The sequence below is a fragment of the Lasioglossum baleicum genome, chromosome 8 (genome assembly GCF_051020765.1).
Source record: "Lasioglossum baleicum chromosome 8, iyLasBale1, whole genome shotgun sequence".
Classification (NCBI taxonomy): Eukaryota; Metazoa; Arthropoda; class Insecta; order Hymenoptera; family Halictidae; genus Lasioglossum; species Lasioglossum baleicum.
Window position 1 is genome coordinate 18,095,708 of NC_134936.1, and position 25,214 is coordinate 18,120,921.

Sequence of the window (25,214 nt, forward strand, 5' to 3'; positions counted from 1 at the left end):
TTTATGCAAAAAAATGCTAGGATATAAAATATGACAGAATTTAGAACGATTTTAATTTATTTCAGTTCTAAAAAGGCTACGAGAAATTTGAGTTTCATCAAATCAGTCTAGTAAAATTGCAAATTGCATAAACACCCGCACACACACACACACACACACACACACACAGTCCAGTTATTAATTTTCGGTTAGCTATTTCGGTTTTGCTCGTGTATAGTTATTCGAAAACACGTGTAGGCACATACAATAGATATAAATTCTCTCCTATTTTCGGAAATTACTAATTACAATACGAAAAAAGTTCTAATCACTGGAACATAATAATAATTATAATAATTTCATAACGGGATGAAATGATGTTTGCATTGGCTGATTACCATATTTGTCTGCGAGGTAGATGCTTATCTTATCTTCCATGCTAAACTGTCCTGTTATACCATCTCCATTGTGCAACGGGTGAAACGTAAGACTGTAAAATGAAGTTGTTGTATTGTAATTTTGGTCTGTGCGAGAAGGTCTTTTCAGAAAGGTCGTCCAGTGGAAGATTGTGGAAAAACTTGGATGTTTCAAGGGAGATTGGATTGCGCCGGACTACAAAGATGATGGCTAGGGATAGTGCGGTTGGACATTTTCGAAATGTGAATTTAATGGTTCGTCGTACGGTCCTGGACGCGCCGGAGGTCGTCGGAGTCGGCGTCAATGACGGCGCGCCGACGCAACGGCGACTCGGCAACGTGCCGAGCGCAGTCGTTCGAGTTAAATGCGTAACCGCGATGGAAAACGGGAGAAAATGTTGCACGATGGATCCAAGCTCGATCGAACTTGCAACAGTCCAAAAATCAACCCTCGACCTTTAGACCTCTCCAATAGGAACAAAGATACATAAATGGAAACGTTCGAAATTTCGCCCTCGAGCAAGCAACCTTCTGCAGAGTAAATTAAAAATGTATATAATCGAGATACAAAATACTTTTGTTCTTCATAAATATTCGCAGTCTTATCACCTACTTATCGCCAGTCTTATTACCTACAAACTAAAGTTTCCAAATGACGTCCAAGTATGTTGCACTATCTGTTAACTGCAGTCGTAAATTAATTAAAAATCGGCGATAAACGTTGTTTGTTGCAGTGTATCTGTTTTGTTTACGTGACTTTCGCAAAGTATCCGTTCGTCGCGTTTTTTCGTGACTGGGGCTAAAGCCTGTGTCAGCGGGTCACGAACGCGTGCTCTAATCGAGAATCGAACTTCCTTCCTGATACATATATATTTATAAATGATCGTCGCAGACGGTTAGGAGCTGTGGTTCGTCGAGCTACCGTCGCGCGTCGGGTCGTCCACGAAGTGCATCGCGTCGTCTTGTCGACGAACGATAACCGTTTTCTCTTCTCGTCGAGATAGAAATTTCGTGGACGGGTTGCGAGAGGGCAGACCATATCCTCGGCTCTGACCTCGATTATTGTTCGAACAGACTGGTCACGATGTTTCCCGTTTCCCGTTTCCCGTTTCCCGCACGGGGATCATCGCTTTTCTTCGCTAGGCCGCCGGCCGAGGCAAACATTATATCGATTATGTAATCCGAGTAACGAAATCCGCACACGATTCAATTACATAACTTGCAACCGTGGCTAATAAGCCCTCCGAGAACTGCAACGAGCGAGTCACTGGAATTTCTGCTGCCTCGAAATTACTGCGAACCCTAAATCAAAAACACAACCTGCTCATGACTGTTGGAAACTGTTTACGGCATGTTTACTTTTTTATATGCTGTATATGTTCCTGAATATACTATACATGTTATGATTAGACAGCGGATCTTTATGCAAAGTAAAAATGTTTCCTCCGAATTGCGACAAACCTGAGCGACACGAGCCGATTAAGATGGTCAAAACTGCCCTTAAAGGTTTTTCGATGATTATTCGACCATTCAAAAGCTGGCCAAGAAAGACCACTCCGAGTAAAATTTCAGTCCTCCAGCTTGCCCGCGACGACGGTAGTTACAGGGTGAATTAGATTTCGCGGTTCTCCGCGCATTTTCCGGTGTCCGATGCGTTCTAAAATTCTGAAAAAATGTGACATAAATACTTTGGATCCCGAGACGCATTTTAGAGAATCTTTTCAGATTTTTTGTTTTAAACTGCCCGTAAAAAATGAAAAACCTCAACAAGCGTAACTTTCCTCCTCGCAGCAGAAACGTTGAAACAATTCGGTTTTAATTGTTTTACACAATGAAATCCCACAACAAAAGTTCTGTTAAAAATGTGACATATTTTGGACCCCAAGGCGCATTTTACAGAATTGTTTGAGATTTTTGTTGTTGCAAACTCTGCCCGTAACTGTCCTTCTCACATAGCAGTCCCGAGCCCTGATTCATTGATCGACGGATTGAAGGATGGGGGCCCGTCGATCGCTGGTCAAATCAGCTTACAGCACTGCATGCAGGGTTCGTTGTACACGAATAGCTCTCCTCGGGAATGTAAAATCCTCTGTGCTCGCCTCAGGGAACCTTGTACACGCCTCTTACAGCGGCCCGAGAGCGTTCGTCTGGCCAGAGTGCAATCGAGGAAGGGGAATGGTAACGGCGCGGCGTAGTAGAAGTTCAGCCAGTTTGCCGGAGGATCCCGTAGTCTGTCACTGAAAACAGCCGCGTTAGTCGCACGCGGTTCCTCATCCACGGTGTATGTCTCCGTGGAGCGTGCTCTCTCGTATAATCGCCGCGCCGCGGGTCCCATATACCAATACATACCTGGGGACTGTCTGACAGACGACAAACAGACGAGTCATCGGGGTCAACGATCCGGCGTACACACTTCGATCGTGTTTTCGGGACACGCTATCACGTTCCCCGGTTCCCGTTGGTTTCGGGACCAGTGTCGAAACAGGTAAATTTTCTCTTTGTTAATCGAGCATTTTCCTCGCGCCGCAGACCGGTCCCGGTTCTGGTCCGGTTCCCGTCGCGTCGCGTCGGGACGATGAGTGCAACAGGTTGTGAGAGGGGATCGATCGGGAACACGGTGAAATCTAGCTGCCTTCTATGCACACCATAGTTCAGTGGAAATTCATTGGGGAAAATTTGGTGGAGTTGTCAGATTTTTATAAGCGAAGACGTTTGTAGCTGAGCGAGTGTAGGTGAGCATCGGAATCGATTTGAATTCGGTAGAAAAATTCGTGATAGTCATCGGTAGACTCCGGATGTTCATGCAAAATGAAAAGTTGGTGCATCAATTGCAAGACGCAGGAGCTGAATATCAATTTCTATTCTTCATTAATAATTTTAATGTGGTGAAAATATGATATATTTTAATACTCTTAATGTCTTTTAATATTTTCACTGTTTCAAATTGCACGTGCTCATTTTTGTTAGAAATGCATAAAATACGGAGTCGAGCCATCGGTATTCAATTTTGTCGTTGATACTCGAATCGTATCGTGAGAAGAGATACAAATTACTGGAAAAATTTTATTTGAAAAATACCTGTGCTCTCGGAAAGTCTCGGTTTAATTGCACATTGTTCGCAAAACGGCTGAGCCAAACTTTTCCAACGATCGATTCAAGTGTATTTTTAGTTCAGTCTGGTACATACTAAGTAGTCGATATACTCTGGTGAGACATCAAAACAACAAACGTGAGTTAATTATTCGCGTCATCGAGTACCGGGTCCAAGTCCATTGTAGCTAATAGCTAATGCGTGTATTGCGTGAGATTTCCGTATCGTCGATACGTGTCGATTAACAGCAACTCTGAGTCGTTGGAAAAAGTGGATGTTGACAGCTCGCAAACACAATCGATTAATAATGGAATTAAGCAGCTGGGTCGAAGATTGATTTACATTGACGCAAGCAGCTACGGTCCGTCCCATTTCAAGAACCTGAACAAATAATTGACCACACTGCGGTTTTATGGTGTGCCATGAACTTGTCGATTGCTGAAGTAACAACCGCAAAAACTGCTTCGAACGCAAACGGCTCGTGAAACGGAAAACTTTGAGAATCTATCGTTTAACTTTCTCACAGATCAATATTAACCAAAATCTCTTGACGAATAATTTCGACGACGTTAGGGGTAGAGCTAGCCGCGTGAAGGGATCGATATTAATCGCGAGTGGGTGCGTAGGATAGAGCGACGATTTGTCAAGAAACGTCCGACTCTCGCTGGCTGATACATATCCCTTATCGGTTTTTATCTGGGACGGCGCGGCGCGGATGGGTGTTGTCGATTCGTCAGCGAAGACTGGTCCATCTGCAATCTTTTTCTCACATGCACATGCATCTGGTTTATAGCGTATATCGCCTCCCCCGCATCCGGTGCATTACGATACCGAGATACCGATATTGAACCTTTTGTTCAACTCGAATGACGATACTTGCCATACGATCATTTTCGTGGAACGGTTATCAACGCTAGGTTTACGGGGCTCTAGAAATACCTTATTTTTTGAACATAACGAGTATGTGTCTATCATAAACTGTGATAAATTGTAGTAATGAGGATAACTGGAAAATTTTAATGCAATTGCTAAGGTAGAACTCGTGACATCTTGTACACCCGTTTGAAAAACGCAACTCCGAGAAAAACGTGTTTCAAGTTTACGGATGTAATTTTTCTATCAAGAAAGAAAATTTTCGATTTTTTCAAAATATTACCGTGTCCTAACCCCGTAACAATCGCAAATTCAGAATATTAGAACCCGTGATTTAAAAAAATTCTAAAACATGTCTGTTCGAATTTTCTTACGAAAAGCTGGAACAATAAAAAATTGCCGTCGATGCCTCATGTGCGATCGGTTGGCCAGCTCGTCCAAGGAGAACGTGGCTGCGTGTGCATCGGTGCACTTTCTAACTATGTACAAGCTTGCCTCGCGTCAACGACTGGTCAGCCAGTGCAGCGTTCGTTCCGTGGAAATGCGTCGGTTGCCGAGAACGTTATTTAAGGCTGTGGCACGATTACGCGATCCGTTCGGCCAGTGGCGCCAGCACTCGCATGAATTTTCGCGATACGCCGATAATTATGCGCCCCTCGTTGCACTCTGCCGGAACCCTCTGCAGAAAATTGCAGCAGCAATTAATGACCGTTAGGATTTTACTTCTCGCACCGAATGTCGCTTCTACCACTTCGGTATTCATTATACATATCATACATATTTGCATTCTGTTCGGGGATTGCTTTTTCTCCGATTTCACATTCGCTGATATTCTGTAGCGGTCTGTAGATTTTTCTGCAAGGTGGAAATTGGACGTTTATCTGCATAAATAACACTGCGAATGCGTAAAGATCACGGTACAACGATAGCGGTATCGCCTGTTTTCGAAAAGTCGAAGGTTAACAAATGTTTATCCCAGCATGTGTCCGGAATAGTGAATGCGTAGTGAAAAATGGAATGGCTTGTGTGCTCAGACTTTCTCTTTCCGATAACCGAGGAATTTGTTTTCATCGATTTCGATGATCCCACCTCCAAGAGAAAGAGTCACACTCAAAGTACAACTCTCTCGACGCATCTACATACACATATGTTTGTTTTGATCTGTAATCGTAATCGCAGAACGAATGCATCTCTCTTTGCAAATGAACCTTAGGTGACTCTAACTTTATCAGCTTCTCGGTAGAATATGCAACTAGCTTGTCATAGCAGCGGCTACCATTCATTAGAGCCGCTTAAATGTCATTTAAAATGAACATTTGCAGAAAATTATATTTCATACTTGTTTTACGATCCTGTTTTGCACACCTGTGGGCATGTAGAACAGGTTTCATCGAGCTACAAAGATACCTGTGTGTTTTCATCGTGCGTTTTGCTTCCATATGGATTGTTATTTGTGGGAAATCATTGTTAATTCCGTCTCTGTTTTGCTTATCTGTCGGCCATTAAGCAACATTAGTAAAGTAAACGGTGTGTTGTGTAATCGGCGATGATTCGGCAGACTCTTCTACCGGTGATAACCCCGGGAGAAAGCGTTCCGTGTTTATGTATGTCGAGCAAGAGATACACAGGTAGGCTAAGGTATGTCAGAAACCGATAACAGCCGAGCCGATTGTACTTTGTACTCATCGTACGTGTCCCTTGGACTGTTCGTCGACGATCAACATCTAAATTCGACGCTCGCGCTCTTTCGTTCTATCTTCGTATCCCGGAATTCCTTCAGTTTCGATCCGATACAGCCTGTTACGTTCTGATCAGTTCCTGACGCGGACCTTGGCATCGTTGTTCCCGCTGTAATCGGATCCGAATCGACTTGCAACTCGAGGACGCTGCCTTCTCCGTTTGAACGCCGCCATTCTTTTTGTATCCCGTTGCCCTACGATTTATTTTTACGGTTTGAATGATCGGAACTTTTTTGTAGACACCGTAACTTCCTAAAAGAGGAGAAAACTGTATGCCTGTGTGCTCTCCAATAGCTGTACATTAACAAAACCAAAACAGAATTTGATTTCGGTTATAGGAAATGTGATTGACACGCATATTATCTTTTTATTATAATAGAATCTGTTCAGAGTCATCATCACGAGTCAGACATGATATCGTAAGGCAAAGGGTTAACGGTAGTTTACGACCCTTTCGCACCGAATTTCACGATACCTCCGATTACATAATTCGTAACTCGTCGATTCGCAATTTCGGCGATCTTATCGCGAACGGCGCGGTAATTAAGAACGATGATTTTGCTAATTGTTCGCGGCCAAAGTCCAAAGGCGAAGTTCAACTGGTGGGGGTAAGGGAGGTGGAGAGGGAACAAAGTTGAGGCTAGGCCACCCGATCATTTAAGTCAATATCCTGTCCTCGTTTGACGTCACACGCTACTTCGTCCCCTAAGCCGCGCAACTTTTCGTAGCCTTGGAGAGTAGCGCATTTGGCGAGATGTGTGTCAAATTTGGACAAAATGTTTTCGAATGAAAGACAATGTTTCATGAATAATACCATTGAATGATAATACAACACGGAATGACTATCGTCAACACGTATGCACGTGTACGCAAACACGTTGAAGGTCGAGATTTCTTATCGTATCTCTGTCAGACAAATTCCCGTAGTACGTAATTACTCTGTGGCGGCTCGAGCGGCTCGAACGGCTCGCGACGCTATCAATTGCATTGTGAATGCAACGGCGCGGCGGCGCGGCGGCGCGCGGAGCGGCGTCTGCATCGTCGCGCGTGCTTTTTTTCCCCACTCCTTGGTCCCCGGGCTGGCCTACATTCCCCTGTGCATCCCACGCGCGCATTATGCACTGACTAGAAAGCGGCTTTCGCGCGGACTAATTCGATATTTTCTTTCCCAGCGGCCGATCGTCTCGATGAATTGCTGAGGCAACCGATCATCAGAGAAATCCCGACAAAAGAATCTATCAACGATGACCAACGTTAGACAGATTCTGCGTTATGCTAGAAGGCTCGGAAACCTGCCAGCAGGATCGAAGGTTTTCAATCGATCTGCGAGATACGCGTCTACGCAGACCCAGCAGAAGATCATCGAGAACGAGAATGGGAAACGGGTTTTCTTCTCGCCGTACGGGGAGTACACTTATCCGGAGATGTTCACGCACGATTACGTCTGGAGGAACGTTCAAGAGTACTCCGACAAAACTGCCTTGGTGTGTGTGCACTTTCAAAAGCGTGATAATTGTTACAATTTTGTCAGATGCCCGAATAGATTCGGTATTCACCTTCGTTCGATCGTTGAACGACCCTTAAGTTAATTCAAGTATCTCGATGCGATTCGTGGATAAGGTACTGCCTCGAGTGGCACGATGACATACCAATCGGACTTTGGAGCTTGATAGCGCGACGCTCTTCGCGATAAAGAATTATGATGGCCATAGATGGTTCCTGGCCCTCTAAAGGCTGAGGAAATGAACATGTATAGAGCAGAGGTGTGCTAAGATCCTGAAAATGTCGGGTCGAGAATTTTTTTCGAGATCGAGACGAGTTCTCGAAAATTTTGGGGTTTTCGGTACTCGATTACTGTCATAAGACTCGCTTGAAAAGCAATCGTGGTATGAAATGCATCACTTCCACTTAATTTTCTAATCGTAAATCTCGTCCCGCGATCGGTTTTAAAGCGAGTCTTACTCGAGTACTGAAAACACCGAAACCTTCGAGAATCTCGACATAATTGAGAATCGATGTCTTCGAGATCCATAGATTTTCGGGTTCTCGCACACCTCTAATATACATAGAGCAATTTCCTGCAACGATGTCTGTCGACGGTAATGCCGACAGCTTTTCAATTGCGGCGATCTAATGTATCTTTGAATACTGTAATTTTTCCGTTAATGCTAACTCGCCGCTGTACGATCACGCGAGCAGCTTCCGTCACGAGGCAAAATCCCGTATGTCATTGCTCTAATGCAATCAATGATGCCGTTTTAGGTGTGCTCGGTGACCGGACGGAAGTACACGTACAGCCAGGCGAGGGACGCCGCTAATTACATCGCTAGAAGTTTGCTGAACCTCGGCCTGAAAAAGGGAGATGTGGTCGCCTTGATATCGCCGAATTATCCAGAAACGATTCTTGCCTTGCTCGGCAGCCTGGAAGCCGATTTGGTCGTCACCACTGTCAACCCGTACTACACACCTGGTCAGTAGTTCGATCGCTATTATCATACGTTATTATCGGTTATTACGGACCGGATCAAACACTATTTCATATATGTACCACCTCTCTGATTGTCGTGAAGGTTACCGGCGCGGCGCGGCGCCACTAAACTACATATGCTCGCCACTTGGACAGGCTATACATATTGAAAACACCGTACGCGCATAATTAAAGCGAATGACCAGCGAAATCACATGTCGCGTGCCGCGTACCAACCTATATTTTCCTATCCGTGGATGCAGACTTCTAACGACTAGGATATAATTAATTGCTTTAGTAACACCCACGGATAACAATTTTAATAACAAAGCAGTTTAAAGTGGAGTGTAGTACAAGAATGTTCTAACAACCAATGAAAATTTTGCTGGTTGTAAATTACGATAGATCGTATCATGATTCACTATAATATGTACGGCAACTGTTGCGAACATTTACGAGCACGTTTCCCGAGAGATTTATGAAAATTTCACGGCTTTTACTGCGCAGTAAAGTTTATATGTATATGTATAGATAGTCGGGCGCGTTTGCATATTTCCTCATGGAACCTTGTGCATGGCGGATCTACGTCGGTGATCATTGAACGATATAATTTTTCTAGAGGAAATCTCAAGGCAATTGAAGAACTCCGGGACGAAGGCGATTATTACAGTGACAGAGATCGCGAAGAATGTTGCAGCTGCAGCGAAGACCAGCCTTGCACCAGGTTCGCCCTTCATGGTCATCGATGACGGCACTGGACCGTTGCCGGAGGGCGTCATACCGTTTCTGGTGAGCATTGTAATTAATTCGAACGATTCCCTTATTCGCGGTGCATATCTTGAATCATACTGTGGAGAGTATTTTTACTCGATAATCATTCTTTCAGGATCTTATTTCACGCGGAAAGTCATTGCCATCCCTGAAACGCAGCCACGACAATGTCAACGACGTTGCTATACTGCCGTACTCGAGCGGGACGACAGGCATGCCAAAAGGTGTGATGCTGACTCACAAAAATTTGGTTTCCAACATGGACATGACCGAGCAAACTGTCAGCGGAAGGATGTGGACGTTTTCTTCTCGTAAGTGAATATTCTATTATAATATTTCACACACACGATATATGTATATGTATGTACGTCTCTGTCAAAATTAGTTACATTTCCTTTCAGCCGAGTTCCAAGAAGTGATTCCGTTAATCTTGCCATTCTTCCACATCTTCGGATTAAACAGTTTAACTTTGCCTCGACTTTCCACCGGGACGAAGATCATTACAGTGCCGAAATTTGTACCGGAGCTGTTTTTGAAAGTCCTAGCCACGAACAAGGTATTTTCCCTTTTGTTTCTCGCAATATTTATTTTCGAAGGTAGCCGCGATATATGAGAATTGTGTGGAACTTTCTTTCGCAGGTAACTGGAATCTACATAGTGCCACCATTGTTGCTGTTCTTCAACGCGTCTCCCTATGTGAAGAAGCAATTATTACAGTATATACATCATGCGATCATTGGGGCAGCACCTCTGTCGCAAATGGACGTCCAGAGGTTCTATGACAAATTCGAGTTGGACGAGAACAAGCTCAAGTTCTGCCAAGGTAAGTCTATCTCGAGGATCTATCGTCTCGGAGTCGTGAAATGAATAAACTAAATTGAATCGAGTCCCGTTGGATTGTTGGTTGATCAGGATACGGGATGACGGAGACTTCGCCGGTCTGTTTCTTCGAGATGTCGGGAATGAAACCGGGCAGCATCGGTAGAAATGTAGCAGGATGCGACGCGAGACTAGTGGACCCGATCACGAACAAAGACATCACCAGGTCAGGCGAGAACGGCGAGATCTGGGTCAGAGGACCTCACGTTATGAAAGGGTACTTGAACAACGAGGCAGCGACGAAAGACATAATGGACGACGGTTGGCTGAAGACCGGAGACATCGCTTACTACGACGAGGATCTCGATTTCTTCGTCACAGACAGACTGAAGGAGCTGATCAAGGTTAAAGGGTTCCAGGTAAGTGGCTGCCTCATAGACAATCCTTTCTCTATCCTCTCTAAAAAAACAATCGTTTATGCAAAATTGTTTGCAGGTTGCACCAGCGGAGCTGGAAGCGCTGTTGAGAAGTCACCCGGACGTTGAAGAAGCGGCTGTGATTGGTGTACCAGACGAAAGATCCGGTGAAGTGCCGAAAGCCTTCATTTTGCCGAAGCAGGGCACGTCGCCGAATGCAGATGATCTGCAGAATTACATAAAGGGGAAAGTGGCGAGCTACAAAGAGCTACAAGGTAACGTAACCGCGACTAATTAATAATCGCGACTGCGGATCTTTATACGAAATAAAAATTATCCGCATAAATTGCAACAAATAGAAACCAAATTCGATGGTATTTCTTCCCTTAATGATTTTAAAAGAGGAGAAATTCAATTTTTTTAATTTCTCAACAACTTTGAATTTCATCTACTCAAAAGGGCCTTCTTGGTCAGCTTTCGAGTGGTTCGATAGCTATTGAAAAACCTCTGAGGCCAGAGTTTTGACCATCTTATCCTTTACGATCAAAAATGTAAATTTCTAATAAGCGTCTCATTGTTGCAGGTGGAGTGGCATTCGTGGACAGCATCCCGAAAAGTCCGAGCGGAAAGATTCTGCGAATACAATTGAAGAACATGTACAAATAACGAACGTCGCTCGGACGTTCTTGGCGGAGGGAACTTGATACGAAGCCTCGACTAACAGTCCACGCTAGATGAGATCGGCTGCTGATTGAGCACGATAGCGTACGGGTTACGTCGTTTTGCCGAAAGGGGGAAAAATCACGAAAATACAAAATAATCATCGCGATGAGGGTCGCGTGATTGTTATCGAGGATGCTTGAGAGAGAGACAGAGAGAGAGCATGTGTGCGCGCGCGCGTGTGTGTGTGTGTGTATCGTTGAATTTGTTAAACGGCTGATGTACAATCCGATTGACGGATCTCCTGCGAGATGTAGCTAGTGGTCGCGTCGTACCGCCGCGCCGCGCCGCGATGGAACGCGAGTTTGATACTTGAAAATACCTAATTACCTTAAATAATCCAGCAACATGGTTACGGGATTGGCGCGTTTGCAGCCGGCGCGCGTATATTTTTGATGTTGATCCATATTTTGTCGTTTTATTTTTCAATGTTAACTGGTGCTATTTCTGACAATGCAATTAGTTTGTAAGGATACGCTTGCACCGTTCAACAAAACGGTCTTAACGACGACGTGCAATTTTTATAGGTCATTTGTACCGTAAAGTACCAGGTGTTTTTAAGCAATAAAATCTTTTACACTCATTTACACGTGGACTAGTCGGTCTTGTTTGTCGTGTTGGGATCACCCTGTACAAAATCACGATGGACGCTTGTACCCCCGTCCGCGTAAAGAACCATCGAGAACCGTCGTACAAGCGTTCAACGCCTTTTCCAGATCCTCAACCTCAACCTGCCGCATCTCTTATCGCACCGGCTATTTTAACCTTTACATTCCACCGCAGTCTTCCTCCCCTTCTCCGAGGGCTTGTCGCGGTATCGTAAAGCAGAAATTATGCTCGACATTCCCGTCGGGGCTGGACGCTTATTGGACGCAACGTGTTTGCTCGAACCAGCCCGTCGCTATTTCTCTTTTCATCCCGTTCCATTCCATTCCTCTCCGCTGGAGTCCCGTTGGACCGTGGCCTGTATGTGTGTGTGTGACCTTTCGTTGAATACTGCACAGAGAACAATGAAGCTGGCGAACGTTACGACTTTATGCGAGACGCAAATGAAGTGGCAGAAAGAGCTGCTGCGGCATTGCGTTTGAAAACCCCGGCCAGTTTCCACGTTTCATTGACCATTACCGCGGGGCCCCGTCGCGTCGCGTTCAGGTCTTTGCAATTTGTTGCGAGGAGTCTGGGGGATGGCTCTGGGAAGGAAATGGTCCGAAACGATCCGCCACTGACAATGTATGTATAGTTGAGCCTCGGATCCGTGGATCGGCAGCGCCGCGATCTAGATCGAACGCATGTCTACGGTGATGCTTCTCGCGAAAGTCTACAATTATGTCAATCATCTATCGTTCATCGACAGGCAGAGCTCTAACAAATCTCCTATTTTATTAGGCTGTCCTAAAAGTTTCTTTATAACATTCCTGATAAAAGACAACACAATCTTGCGTTCGTTAATGCTTTATTATTCCCGAAGCTTCCGCTTTCTTAACCGTGCCATCGGTTTTCTTAAAAACCACTCTGAATTTCCACCGAGCACATTAATCGAGAACGAAACGAACTTTTGGGTCAACCTAATATTATATTATATGATAAGATGTGCATCAGCACTTCTAATCGACAAAGGAATCCGTGTGGCTGCGGTCCTGTAGAGTAGGTTCCCGATTTTAATTGTGCGGTGGCTTGTTCCTCGTGGAATCTGCCATCGAATCCACCTTCGAATAACTTCGTTCCAGCGTGTCCCCGGCAGAATGGTACGAGGTACTTTTGCGATCTAGATCTTTCTCCGATCCCCGATTCTATCGTAATCACGGCGGCCTTCAGATGTCTTACCTCTGAACCGGAAATGTTCGAATCCAGTTTCCGTGGGATCCCATTCACCGTTTAATCACCGACACCGTGTACGCGCTACGTTCGCGACAGTGTGTCTAGTTTCCATCCGGCATTACATCGTGGTATTCAAACAGTCCGCAGGTATATACTCAAGGGATAGAATCGCGAGGGCTGGCAAAGGGGAGCAAATGTTCAGACAAACGAGCTTTTCACTATGACGCGGGTCTTCGAGTGCACGGCCCGTAGTTCGTTGCGGGAGAGGGCAAACCACGAGACCGTATTTAGTCGTGTTTTAGGCTTATTAATGCACCGACGACGGGGACGAAGAATTGAAGGAGAGCTTGTTCATTGCCTAGAAAATCGAGGAAGAGCTTTTGAAACCGGTCTCCTGTGCTTAAAACGTGCGAAAGTGGTCTTGATATTTCACTGTTTTACAGTAATGTTCATTTCTGCGAGGGCTCTCGAAACGAGCCTTCAGTGCTCCAAACAAAGGAAAAGTAAATTAGACTTTACAGTGTGGTCTCTGATATCACTGTTTTACATTCATTTTCATTTCTGAGCTTGCTAATGCACCGACGCGACGAGGGCGCAGAATTCAAGGAGAGCTTGTTCGTTGCCTAGAAAATCGAGGTAGCGCTTTTGAAACGAGCCTTCAGTGCTTAAAACGAAGGAAATAATATTCTACGCGAACGATTCCATTCCTAATTTTAATCATTTTAACAGAATGGTAAACACATCGCAACTTGCCGATATGATTTCATGATTGTGAACGGTGGCGACATCGAACGGTAATTCAAGGTACTCTGTCTCTCTGTCAAGTTTTCGAGCTATCGACACAGCGAGGATCAAATATTCCTCTGGAAACTCAGTTTCTGAAATACCAAATCCCATAAAATCAATATTACAGATAGAGCACCTCTGTCAGCTTAACTTTTATATTTCAAATATATTCGAGTAACAAAATTGAATTTACCTCCCACACAAGCACCAGCGCAACTTTTATATTCGATACCGCATGTGTATATCCAACGCGTTAACTATTGTAGAATTCACCGCGCGTTTTTATATGACCATTCACGAACCCGAGCTCCACCAATTTTTAATCAATGCCTCGATAAATTAATTTGCCCTGCAGTAAATCGGGATCACGCGCGTACAAATTTCCACTTTACAAGTGTACAGCCTGGAAAATCAATTTCCAAAGTTTTCAATTGACTGCGCAACCTTTGTGTTTCGCGATGCAGTAACAAACAATCGAAGAATTTTGAAACGGATTTCCATGTCGCTTACAATTAGAAGTCTCCTGGTCGGTGAAAGCAATTTTTCCTTCGTTCGGAATTTCGAGAGCAGCCAATAAAGATGCAAATCCACAGAAAAATCTGCCAAAGTTTCCGCGTCACGAATTATCCTGCTCTATAATTCAAACCGCGGCTCAAAGTTAGATGAGACCACTGGAATTTTGCTCGGAGTTCGACTCGTACAGCTTAAACATTAGTTTCAATTTCGGAGGCATGGATTTCGAAGTTGATCCTTGTAACCCAGCCCGAAATTTCGTTCGCGCGACGAGGAGGCCTCGCGTCGAACGACAAAGTCCCGCAATTATGAACTTGTTTAAGGAGTTCGGGTCGTCGCGACGTGTCTCGTCACGTCGACGAGGAGAAACGAAATCGGAGAAAACGCGCCTGAGAGAGACGTCTCGGCCATTCGGAATAACGTTACTTTTGTCTCTCTGCGTCTAGTTCGGACGAAAACGGGAGATGAAACATGAAAAATTGGACCGGGGAGGTCGTAACCAGCGCGCCACTCGTTTTTTCGTCCCCTTTTTCTCAGACGGCTTCTTCCCACTCTTCTTTTTCTTACTTGTTCACCGACACACGCTCTACTAACGATGGACGATCTCGTTTCCCGTCGGCCCCTCTTGTCGCTTCACCCAGGCTGCCTTTTTTCTGAAAATGAAAATTACCTGGGAAACCCGCGGTTCAATTTTTACTACAGAACTTACAAATCGAATGGGAATAGCAATATTTTACAACGTTCCACGGTCGACTAAACGCATAAAATCTGCAGACTAATAGCGACGGGCAATCTGCCTCGCGGTAAAAAGCTGGATTTAAAGCGAGCCACACGTTGAACAGTAGTATTAATAAGACGTGTTTGCGTGCGACGGCAGCGTGGCTACATCTGGCCACGTTCCCTGCAGAAATAAAAGGTCCGCGGTACGTTTTTCCGTCGTCGCGTTTCATATGCGACAGCCAGCTGGTTCGCACGAGCGTCGTTCGCCTTCTTCTTCGTTTTTTCGTCGACGCGAAAACCGGAAGAAAGAGAAGCAGAACCGCAAACGAGGATACTTGTTCCAACCGCGATCCACCTTGCTGTTACTCCTTTGATCCGGCCGCGAATCTATCGAATCCTTGGCTATCGGGGAACACTTAAAAGAAATTTCAACGGGCGGCCGTGCTCTCTCCGTTTCCCCTGAGAACCGTCAATGGGATCTCTTTGTGACGGCAAGGCGTTTGATGCCGTCCGACCGAGTTTACTCGATGCAAAGTCCCGAGCTGAGCCTTCAAATGAAAATTCCCTGATCGAGCCAGCAGCCGGTGCGCGCGGTGATCTCGAAAACGCGACCAGTGTCTAGCCGGTTTAAACACCGAGAAAATTGTGGAAGTCGTCGGAGAAGAATTTCTCTGTGACGCGTGCATTTTTCCAGGTTCAATGACATCGACACCGGTCACCGGAAGTTCTTCCCCTCGAGCTAGGAGGTAACGCGTAGCCGTTTCGGAAGAAAATGGAAGAAAATGGAAAAGTGCCGCAGCATATGAGTCCGGGGGGCCAGTCCCTTTGGGGATCGTTGGAAAAAGACTGCAAGAACCGTGCGGTCACGGTAGAACGAAGCCGGTGTGTGCCGGGAAAAGGGCGGGAAACCCGGGGGCCGTGGAAGGGTGAAAGGGTGGAATTGAATTTGCTGTCAGGAACGGACCAGTACGGGACGCTATTATTAATTTACTGGGATCAAAGGCAGTGTCACGCGAAGCTAATTAGTCCCGTGCGACGCGACGGCGTTTCGAATGGTCGAATGTGTTCACCGTAGGACCCGGCGAATATCCAATTACGATATGGACCCGACTCTTAATGATTTTCGAGTACCGCCTCTTACCGCGGCTTATTAACGGCGCTTTGACGACTTACACGCGTCCCGAATAATTACACGTTCGATCGTGAACGATGCTTCCAGTGTTTGAATATCTGGTGTCGTTCTCTTAGCCCTTCCGACCCGACGCGACGAAGGTACACCGTCTGTCCCCTCGCGCGGCCGACGAGGCAATGTTTTCGCGAATTGATTACGTATCTTTACATTTATAAATAAAATAAATTATATTTATGAATAAAAATAAAAAAATGATTGAATCATAAAAAGACGCGAATTCATCGTGTTGCATCAGGACGTACACCGTACTTCCTTCGGGGTCGGAAGGGTTAAAACGGGAGCTCTAAAACTAGAGTACATCATGCCAGGATGTTCCAGATCGTGGAAAACGTCTGCTTGAACAGCCAAGGGTTAAATTACCCTAGCAGACTTTTCATTAGAGTACACACCATCGTAAACGACGCCTGATTAATGGACTAGTTACCGGGAACATCGGCGATCCCTTGTGTTTGATTTATCGGAGAACCTGCGGTACTTTCGCAGCTCGTATGTAGGCCGTGCGTAACCCTAGGAATGTCTATCTACAGGGTGTCGAATTAACCCGCACCGTTTCCTCGCATCATCGAACTGTACACCATGAAAGGTATGTACAACGAGCAGGAATAAAAGTTTCGCTCGTGAAATATAGGGGTTCGAATAAAAGAGATCCAATCTATATTCAGATTGTAATGACCGCGCACTCGACGGAACTGGCTCGCTTGAAAATTTAAATATCAACTTCAAATTGAATGGTCCCGGTCGAGGAAAAATTCCCGGCGTCGAATTTCAATGCAAATCCTGCGAACAGGGTTCGAACTTAATTTCTATTTGCTCCGGTAGCAGATTCGAGGGGAACACAGGAGCGAACGCGAACGCGAACGAGAAACATCAAACTATTCGCCGGGGTCCGGATCGAAAGCGCATTTACCCGAAATGTTTCTCTGTCCATTTAATTTATCCAAGTCGCGCGGCGATGCAAATTCCACGGAAGTTCAACGAGAAAGTAACGAACTCGCAAATGATATGCGGCACAGCGCGGTGTAGGAAAGTTGCCCGAACTGGAATTAGCGGGGCTCCCTTTCGCGTCAACCCCTTGGAACCCGTTTTCATCCCGTTCGAACGTACCCCCGTTCGACCAACCCCTTACCATCTACCGCTGAGAGAAAATTAATTATTCACTGTAGGAGGATATGCAAAAACCCGTCCATCTATAATCTCGCTCTCGTTCGACGGTAATTTATTATCGGTTGTCGCTGTCGTCGAGGCGCAGTTTTCGCCCGGATATTGCAATTATGAAAATTAATGCAAGTCGCCCCAGCGAGAACGGTCTCCCCTTGTCCGGCGCGTTTCATAAAACCGGCCCGCGAAGAGTTATGTCAGCTGCACCGCGAGCTGCTGGCCTGCCTCGGAAAAAGGAGCAGAACGGCACGGCGTGGCGGATTCAATTTCGAAAGAATTATGGAGTCGAGTTGCATCGATTGCGAGCTCGATCGGAAACGACCTGTGCGCCGGAAGCCGCGCAGATGCTCTTTTATCTAGGAAATTTTATTTATGGGCCTCTACGAACTTTAACAACGAAATTTGACAACGGCCCGCGAGTAACGCAGCGGAACCATTTCGTCGGGAGTGTATTTCACGTGGAAAACAATTTGGTGACTACGAAGCTGTAGGAAATCAAATAATATGTACGATCGTGTTCACAGCGAATCTTCACGCAAAATAAAAATGTTTTGCATTGATTGTGGAACGCAGGAATAACATAAAAATTCATTTGATCACTTAACGACTTTGCTACATTAAAAGCGATATTACAAAATTCCCGAATTTTTAAAATCTGTTACTATTTTATATTTCACGCAACCAATTTCTTCGTAAATGCATAAAGATCCGCTGTCTAATGATCGAATAAAAGAAGAACAGCGAGAAATGTATTGGTGAATTTTTCAATACCATTATTACTCTTATTGAAACTTGATGGGAAAAATAACAGATTTACCGAGGCGTGTTGGCGGAGAACACGGCAGTTTTACCGGGCGTAGTTGGCAAACTTCATTTTGAGGGCACGAGAAGCGTTCGGTTCGGTTCGGTTCGGCTCGAAGGTAACACCGAAGACAGCAAAAAAGCATTATATCGGTGTCGATATTGATTTATTAGGGGGACAGAGCTTGGTGAACTTCAACTTTCCTCGTAACTCGTCAGCTACGCTTGAACACTGTCGAAGGGCTGATGATAAATGAGTGACGATGGTCGAAGGCTATCGTTCTCCCGAGGGTATGAAGAGGAAAGTTTACTTTTTTACGATCAGCTGGAGTTCGTTACGGAACGAGAATAATTATGCGCGGAGAGGAGAAATATTCCAGGCGTGCTGTTTTCGGTAGCGAAGTATATATAATCCGGAAGAAAATCAGGGTAGCCGTGTGAAGATAGTAAAGGAAATAAAACGAGAACGGAAGAAGGGAGTGGTGGAAGGGGTGGAAGGGGAGGAAAGAATTTTCGCCGAGAAAACACGTCGATCGTCTCGTTATCGTTCTTCTAGATTGTGCGCCCGTGGTTTATCCCGGCTACCTGAAGGCGAACACACACTACGAGTCGCCGCATCTCGACCGGAGATGGAAGAAATCGAAGGGCGCCACGTCGTAATTTCCGGTACGTCCGACCGTGGCTGCCGGCTTCGAGTTCGGGTTCGGGTTCAAAAACAAGGAACCGAACGAGCTTACCAGAGGAACGAATTTCTCGTTGTTTTAACCGATGTCGCTCCCCTGGACCGACACTGATTGCCAAACACTGGGTCACGCCGACAGAAAAGCAAATTTTAATCGACTAATTCGAATCACAATTTCACCCAGACCTCAACCTCGCTTTTCAGTCCATTCCATTTTCTTCGGCTTCTTTGTGGTTTATCGCATTCGAAAATTTCTTTATACTTTTTCACATGCTTCCAGAACATATTCCAATTACTTTTAATACTGCATGTTGCCTTGTTTTACGGAACAAAGACTTCACACCAAACAATTCTTGCCAACGCCGAGGCAGCAGAAAATATTTTTTCATTCCCGCCCCGGCTGATAGGTTACAGAGCCGGGACTGTGTTTCATTACGTCCCATTGTGCTTTCGCGTTCGGCCCGCGCCGTTTCATTTCGCGACGTGTACGACCCTTCGCCCTGAAATTTCGCTGTAATTGCAGACAAATTAATGTCACTGGAAGAGCACGCTCCGCAGCGTTGATTGGTGCGTTCATCGTGTATCCGGGACGGCAATCCGTGATCAGCTGCTCGAAAATTCGGTTCGCTTTGCTGTCACGCGTCCGTGTGACGTGTTAACTAACCAGGATCCTGCAACAATCTTCTTATATCGCAACTATCGAAAATAATAAAATCAAACAAATTTGCGAAATCTGTTGTGAGAGCGAGAGAACAAATTTCCTTTCCGTTTTTGGAAGATGGACAGCTTTTCGAGGGCGCTCGGTTTCAAGTATAATTAGCCAGCTCATGTTTTTCAGTAGTCAAAAGCGCTAGATAAAAGATCAATCTAGGCCCGCGATCGCCCTCAAAAGTTCTATTTTTACGTTTACGTTTACATTATTCGGCAGCATGTAGCTGTCGCAGCTTTATGCTGAAATAGCTGTATGCTTCCGAGTAATGCAAATTATGCCTGATAAATGTAAAAGTAGGCCTTTTTTGGATAAAAATAGGAGTTTTCGACTACTGAAAAACCCCATCTTTGCGTTATCGAGAAATGAGCACCCTTGCAATCCTAGAAACGAGTCCACCCCCTTAAGACGAGGCTGCCAGACGTCGTTGCTGTGCCTCGGCTCCGTCAGCTCGACGGGCTGACGCCAGCACCCAGATCTATCCGCCGCGCCGTAGCTCGCCGGATGTACCGACTGGATATTCCTTCCGTCGAGCGTCACGGTGGCCGATTAGCTTCCCTGGTTCTGCCTTAAATCACTGCCAACGCGCTTGTCGGGGCTGACCTAAAGTTATGGCATTCGATGCCGGCGAACGCGGCGTGTTTGTTAAAACGTGCACGGCGCGCGGCGTTCCGTCCTTGGACAGAATAATTTCCGCGCCCCACGACGGTCTTCGGCCTTTAGCGATGACAGTCCTGATCTTCCTGTCGACGGTGTCAAAACGGCACCTTATAAAATAGCACGTTCGAAAACTGATCATTGTTAATTTCTATTTAATTTTCACTTTAGAAAGGATACATTTCCAATATATAAAGTTAGGAGCATAACTGATCACATACCCTTTAAATCACAATAACTTTTTTACGAATGGACCAAACAACTTTAATCTCTTCGTACAGCTGGAAGAATTAGTTTAGTAAATGACGTCTAATAAATATGTTGAAAAAATGCATTTCGTCGGAATTGCGAAAAATAAAAATGGCAGTTATAGGCCGGAAATCATGAGTAAATTGCAATTTTTATCACTTTTTTCTTCCTCTTTTTATAATTCGGAAACCAATTAACCAATTTCAATGAAATTTTCAGAACGTGTACAGTTTATACGAGTTTACAAAACGCATAATTGAAATTTTCGTTATTGGCCAAGCTAAAAAAGTTGTAAAAATCAGTTTTTACTATTGTTTTCGACAATTCCGACGAAATGCATTTTTTCAACATATTTATTAGACGTCATTTACTAAACTAATTCTTCTAGCCTTACAGAGAAGTTGAAGTCGTTTGGTCCGTTCACAAAAAAAGTTATTCTGATTTAACTGTATGTATTTTGCAACTGGAGTAATCAAGAAGCGTCGGCATCGGCGTCGACGGTCACTTTTCAGCGTCAGTGGCCGTCATAAAAGTTGTTCAGGGCTCTGAAAAACGAATCCGGAGTTCGAACGGTCCTCCAGGAGTTTGCTGGTGGGATATTCGATGCACCTGGAGGTTCAATGATCTCCGGAAGCTCGTATGTTCGTGGATGATGCTCGAACGAGTATCGACCGTGTCCTCGTCTCGTTGGAAGGCTCATCTGTGCCTGACCGTCTCTTTCAAGGCTCGCGGAACGACTCTCGGTGATCCTCGGCGTGCCTTCAAGTGTCCCAGCACCCCTCCAACGGTCGGCGGAAGTTACTCCGGTATTTCAGAAGTGACGGAGAAGAAGAACAGTGCCCCGAGAGAGCAAGGATCTATCTCCATACTTGGTGGTCGGTTCGAAATATACAGTTCAAGTTGACCGACCGGCGCGGCGCGGCGCGACGTTTCCGCGAAAGTTGACACTCGGGAAAATACAGCCGAGATTCCGAGCAACAGAGCTGAATACGACGGGAAAGAGTTGCAAGTACCGGGGGAGTTCTGCGGAACTCTTATCAAGGGAACGGTTCCGAGCCGAGCCGAGCCGGGGCGGAGCGGCCCGGAGGAGCCCTACGAGCGAACTTTCTTCTGTCGCATAATAATTCAGCCGTATTCATATTCATGCATGCCGCATGCATATTCACAATAAATTTCCCCGCGAAGAGCCGCCGCGCCGCGGCAGAAAGTGTAAATTATTTCCCCGGCAAATTGAAAGCTGCTGCGAGCATGGCATGGGATCGCTGGCGGGCAAACGCGCGACGAATCGAGCCTTCCTGCCTACGGAAACTGTCGATTTCATCCGGGACAGGTGTGCCACCTGCTGAACCATCCGGGCTACTCGTGTCTTCGTCGTTATTTCACTTTCCTTTCGCCCGGAGTGCAGAGAAAGAGACGGACGAATGAGATTTCACGTTTAATCAGCGATATTTCGTCACCGGATGGTGCACGAGGTTAAAATTTCCCAATCTCGTCTGCTGCAAACTCATATCAGCTTTGCTAACTACCTATTTACCATACATATTTCATTTATTCAGCCACATTCGACGGCCATACCCTTCAATCCCGATTGCAATTCATTCCTCGTAACTTGATTTCGTACGAATACGTCGCGTAATTGAGGCGGTCTAACACACCGTGCCCCGAATGTGTGACATGCAGCATGTACATAGAATACGCGGGACAGTCGTGCGACTTGATCGTCGTTGAATTGCAAAATTTATTAACGGGTTAGCGCGACACAACGTTGCACAGACATCGAATGATTTTGAAGTTTAGCTGCTCGCTTCTCTCCCTCTCTCTCTCTCTCCCCCCCTCTCTCTCTCCCTTTCTCTCTCTCTTTCTCTCTCTCGCGAATCAGCGCGCCGTACGATTGCAATTTTCTTCGCGAAAGACTGTAATTTAACCTGATCCAACAGAGTAATCTTCCATGTCGCGTTTCGCTAATTTCAATCCCAACGTGATTATCGTATTTCCTCTACATTTTTATTCGCTATTGTGTTTCAAACAGACCGCGTTCCATAATGTACGTATACGGAATGAGCATACGTATTATTTATGGAGTTAATTACGAACAAACAACGTCCATAAAAGATTTTAATTATAGGATGGAATAATATGTCTTACCGAAGAGTGCGTCCAAACCAGCAGTTTAAAGTATTTAAACATCAGGATGGATGTTGCTCGTCGTTATACGGTAAATCCAAATAAAATTCTCCCATCTACGGGGGAATATTATTATTAATATATCGTCTTTATTATACGCAAACAGCGGACGCAAACATCGCGAGCACACAATTTATACAATATTGCATAAGGGCGAGGCGCAGCCAGGGGCTGTTTTAAAACCTGACCCGAGCATAATCGAATATGGTGCATTATGCACGGCGCAAACTCGATGGCCACGAGTGCCGAGCGGGAAAAACACGGGGAAATAAATTAATCGAAAACTTTCTATGCGGGAAACGAAAATTGACCGGTTCGATACGCGAACGAGCACGCTGCGCTGATGACTCCGCTCCGCAGCTAATTGAATCCTTGTTACCCGGTGGTTCGACCCTGTACAAGAATGAAAAAAAAAACACGGCGATAGGGGAGCGTGAAGGGTAAATATTTGACGAGGATTCGTGTCGAATAATTGCTCGGGAATGGAAAAAGTGGATCAGTCGAAAGGGGGGGGGGGGCGGACGAGCTGCGTTCGAAAATGGAGCGCGCAGCACCGTTATCTCGGCTACTCATCTCGCCGGTTCCGTGTCACTGTCCTCGTAATTTATTCATCGTACGCCGTCCATCGTCCTCCTCCTCCGTTGCACGTCGTGACGTCGCGCTGACCCTTAAACCGTCAACGAGCGACGGAGGCCCGCTCGATTTCGAGCCTCGGCGCGCGACGTTTCCTTAACCGTTCCGTTACCCGCAAAATTAGTCACGGAAACTCCAACAACGCTGACGATCGACGCATCATTCGTTCGATTTGCCGGTGCGGTGGTATGATTCCAACGTGGCAGAAGGATCGTTCGGAAAAAAATACCTAAGCGGGATTTGCGCAATTGAAAACGTTCGCGAAAACACATTTCGACAAGGGGTCTCGAATAAGCGAGGCTCTCCGTTCCTGTATGGCCCTCCGCCTCCGCTCTCCGAAATCGAATCAATTTGTCTCAGTGGCCTCTCGGTATTCATACCGTGTCCCATCACGTGGCCCACTTTCGGATTTAAACGTCAGTCACATGTATCGGCCGGGATTCGCGATGAAAAAATAGCGAAAGAGGGTCGCGGTGACCAACGGCGCGGCGCGGCGCGGCGTTCCGAATTCGCCCGCGATCGCTACCAAGACGAAATACTTTCATTTCTCCGTTTCTCGGTCGGTTGTGCAGAGAGCTCGTAGAAATTGTGTAAAGTTCACAATTCGCCCCACCCTATCTTATTCAGGACAGCAAACACGAAACCATTTTCAAACAAAGATCCCCATTCGCGCAGTATGCACGGAATATAGAAAAACTTGGAAACTCCATAGAATCTTTTCGTTCAAACTTCTGGACACCAAACTGCACTTTCGTATGCACCGGTGCAGGTCTTCAGGGTCACAACGTAACGAGTACCAGCGCGACCATCTGTTCGAGCAATCCCACAATCATGGCTCGAGCAGCATACGGCGTGCTTTCCCAGGGCTTCTTCTTCTTCTTCCCCGAAAAAACCCACCCTCGAAAGCCTGATCAGTCGATCCTCCTTTTTGCACTTTCCCCTTGTTCCCTTTTTTTCTGGGCTTCCAGCGACTAAAGCATCTCGTCCCGGATTCTACCGAACTTCTCGTTGTTGCCTGTACAAAAAAGTGATCCTGGAACGATGGCACAATGATTTCATGTACATACGATAGTGTTACATGCAAACAAAGTCGAATAGAAACAATGTAGAAAAATGTCATACCTCCTTTTTGGACCTGTTTCTACGCGTGGAATCGCCACCGCATGAGACCGAGCAGAGGTGGGCATTATTTGGCGAAACACAGATATTTCAAATATGTACTATTTAATATTTTCGATTTTATTTTGCTCAACGAAAATAGTATTTCAAATAAGATATACAATTTCGATAATAAAATATTTCTATTTGAACAATTTGAAACACGAAATAAAATAGTTTCTTTCCCCATTGTTATAATACCCTGAGAAACCGCATAAACATACAGACAGTGTATCTTATCGTCAAGAAACGATTTACACTCGTAAATGTATTGAATTCGAACCATTATTTTCAGCAATAATATTTAAAATTGATATATTTTCAAAAATTACTGCTTCAAATGAAATGTTTTATTTTCAAAGTTGTGCATGTACACACTTTAAAATAAATTATTTACTATTTAACATATACTATTTTCCCCAGCTTTGAGACCGAGGATAGTTGCATCGAGAACTCGTGCGTCGAACAGAGACCGGAAACGAGAAAGGAAATCTCATGGTTTCGAAGTAGGATGTTTCTACAGGGAACGAGAGAAAAGGGCTGCCTCGACGGTCTGGGCACCAGACAAACCCTGGAAAGGGTTCAGGCACGGATATAAACGCGGAAAACGAACGGGGAGAGCCTGAAGAGGCTTTGCAGAAGTTGTGGCTCCGGTGGTCAGTG

General features: G+C 45.5%; 2 protein-coding genes across 4 annotated transcripts in view; one reads left to right on the plus strand and one right to left on the minus strand.

The window, feature by feature from the left end:
* Positions 1-7,342: 7,342 nt before the first annotated feature.
* Positions 7,343-11,880, plus strand: LOC143211575 (uncharacterized). The gene is made up of 9 exons (XM_076429386.1): positions 7,343-7,582; positions 8,361-8,568; positions 9,185-9,354; positions 9,452-9,647; positions 9,738-9,892; positions 9,976-10,159; positions 10,249-10,574; positions 10,651-10,846; positions 11,155-11,880. The coding sequence occupies exons 1-9, from the start codon at positions 7,343-7,345 to the stop codon at positions 11,235-11,237; spliced, it is 1,758 nt and encodes a 585-aa protein (XP_076285501.1). The 3' UTR covers positions 11,238-11,880.
* Positions 11,881-12,001: 121 nt separating this feature from the next.
* Positions 12,002-25,214, minus strand: part of LOC143211590 (uncharacterized) — a 150,377-nt gene continuing 137,164 nt past the window's right edge. Inside the window, exons 7-8 of one of the 3 annotated variants that reach the window (XM_076429417.1) lie at positions 24,516-24,534; positions 15,068-24,408 (exon numbers count right to left, since the gene is read on the minus strand). In XM_076429417.1, coding sequence (XP_076285532.1) covers positions 24,365-24,408; positions 24,516-24,534 — 63 coding nt within the window. In that variant the 3' untranslated portion in view covers positions 15,068-24,364. The other 2 variants (XM_076429416.1, XM_076429415.1) reach the window with 2 other exon arrangements.